This window comes from Cornus florida, unplaced genomic scaffold (assembly GCF_030987335.1).
Source record: "Cornus florida cultivar Cherokee Brave unplaced genomic scaffold, ASM3098733v1 CherokeeBrave_3.0.0_Hap2_Chr06, whole genome shotgun sequence".
Classification (NCBI taxonomy): domain Eukaryota; kingdom Viridiplantae; phylum Streptophyta; class Magnoliopsida; order Cornales; family Cornaceae; genus Cornus; species Cornus florida.
The window spans coordinates 78991559-78993827 of record NW_026775576.1 but is presented as its reverse complement, the minus strand read 5'-3'; the positions used below and the strand labels follow the sequence as shown (position 1 = coordinate 78993827).

Sequence of the window (2269 nt, the reverse complement as noted above, 5' to 3'; positions counted from 1 at the left end):
TATATATTGCAAGCTCACAATAGCAACAAATATATTACATATAAAAGAAAAAATATACCATCACCTTCAGAAGGATCAAGAGTGCTGAAGAGAATTCCAAATCTGATCAGCAATAGTATTACGCAATTGATCCATTTCTCGAAGCTGAGCCGAAGGCACATGCTCAATAATCTCATCATCTTCACCATCACTTTGAGGAGGATCATTACCATCAAATATGTCATCAGGCTGATGCTGATTTTTGATAAAATTATGTAATGTGCAACAAGCCATTACAATCAATACTTGTGTTGAAAACTTATAAGGAGGCATTGCCCTCAAAATAGCGAATCTCACTTTCAATAACGCAAAGCATCGCTCAATTATATTTCTCAAAGATGAATGCCTATGATTGAACACTTCCTCCCGACCACGAGGTCGTCTAGTCCTACGGTATTCCTGAAAGTGGTAAGTATGACCTCGAAATGGGGCCAAATAACCAGGCTTATTGGCATACCCTGAGTCCACCAAATAATACTTACCTGCCATGTTTAGAATACATAAAGATATATACAGTATGATAAACTAACCATATATTAAGTGAATTTATAAAAAAATATTACCTGCTGGTGGAGCTGGAAAGTTCATTGCCTCATTTTCAGTACACTCATTTAGGATTCTCGAGTCATTAGCTAAGCCTTCCCACACAGCTAGCACATATGTGAACCTCATGTCAAAGTCACATACAGCCATTACATTTTGTGTGGTATAACCCTTTCTACCACGAAATGGAAGTTGTGTACTTGCTGGCAGAGTTGCAGGAATGTGGGTTCTATCTATAGCTCCCACACAATGCCTGAAGTAAGGGTAAAACCTAGAAGACTCTTTAATCTTATTCGGAATCACAGAAAAATTAGGAGGGGTAATGATATGGGTGCCCAACTGACATACTGCATGCAACACAGCATGGAAGTGTCTAGAAATGGTTTCAATGGAGTGTTGAAATCTCTCTGCTACAACACGATTCCTTTGATTATGAGATAAAGTGAGCAAAAAGATTGTGACTTGTTCATAAACAGTTAAAAATTTAGAATCCTTCAGCCCTATACCTTTCAAGGTACTACACAATATTCTAAAAACTTCAGGGTACATCCTAAAATTTTCATAACATCTTTCTCTATGGCCGTTTAAAATCTCCATAACATATGTTTCCCCTTGTAAAATGGAATCCCTACAACGCCTCTTTTGATAGAATTTCTGCTCTTCTAAAAGAGTAGCAAATATTAAGACACTCTCATTATCCTCCTCATCGTCAGATAATTGAATTATTCTTCTTATATTGTTCCACACATCCATTGCCCTATTTAAAGATTTAATACAAGCAAAGCATTTAAGTTAATAAGCAAATCAATTAAATAATAAACAAAACATTTAAATAATAAAACAAACATTTAAATAATGGTATTAAAGTATTTGAGTACTAACAGGCATCCAAGAAATAAAAGTATTTAAGTTATTATAGCCATCCAAATGTGAGATAATAAAAGTATTTAAGTTATTACAGCAATCCAGATGTGAGATAATAAAAATATTTAAGTTATTACAGTAATCCAAATGTGAGATAATAAAAGTATTTAAGTTATTACAGTTATCCAAATGTGAGATAATAAAAATATTTAAGTTATTACAGTCATCCAAATGTGAGATAATAAAAGTATTTAAGTTATTACAGTCATCCAAATGTGAGATAGTAATAAGTTAAACGATGACACAAAACACAATCATCCATAAAGAAAAACTCAAACATTCAGTGCCCAACCAATTCTTACATCCTCAGGTGCCGAAAGAAAAAATTTCTGCCACTTCTCAGAATCATGTAATAACTTTGATACCTTAGCGAATTGGGCCATCTCAATTCTAGGTATTTTTTGTAAAAGGAGCATGGAGGCGTCAAACATTTCATAATCTCTATCCTTTTTTGAGGGAGAGAGAACTTCATCATCTCCTTTCTCACATGAAGATACACGAGTAGAAGTAGAAGATGCTTTAGCTGCTTTCTCTATTGCAGCTTCCATTCTCTCAGCTCTCCTCTTAGAATTCTCATTCATGTTTGACAAGAGTGCAGCTATACCAGGAGATAAAGCATCTCTTTTGGCTTTCTTACCTTTACGTAAAGGTGGGGGACTGACCTCACAACCCTCTTCCTCATCATCGTCATCATTGGGAGTGGGCAAAATGATTGTGGGTGGTGCTGTAGTGGATGGGTGGGCATGCATCCCTCTTGCATATG

The 2269-nt window shown here is 35.4% G+C and overlaps 1 protein-coding gene across 1 annotated transcript; it reads right to left on the bottom strand.

Annotated features, from left to right (window-relative positions):
• Positions 1-223: 223 nt before the first annotated feature.
• Positions 224-1335, bottom strand: LOC132314400 (uncharacterized). The gene is made up of 3 exons (XM_059813271.1): positions 603-1335; positions 459-521; positions 224-234 (listed from the first exon to the last, which is right to left on the bottom strand). Exons 1-3 carry the CDS (start codon positions 1333-1335, stop codon positions 224-226), a joined length of 807 nt encoding a protein of 268 aa, XP_059669254.1.
• Positions 1336-2269: the final 934 nt, after the last annotated feature.

Bases quoted from the DNA above. Each gene is read 5' to 3' on its own strand.
- LOC132314400 (XM_059813271.1), bottom strand. From the start codon at position 1,335: ATGGATGTGTGGAACAATATAAGAAGAATAATTCAATTATCTGACGAT. The intron at 522-602 runs GTAATATTTTTT...TAAACATGGCAG, and splicing joins CTTTCCAGCTCCACCAGCAG to GTAAGTATTATTTGGTGGAC.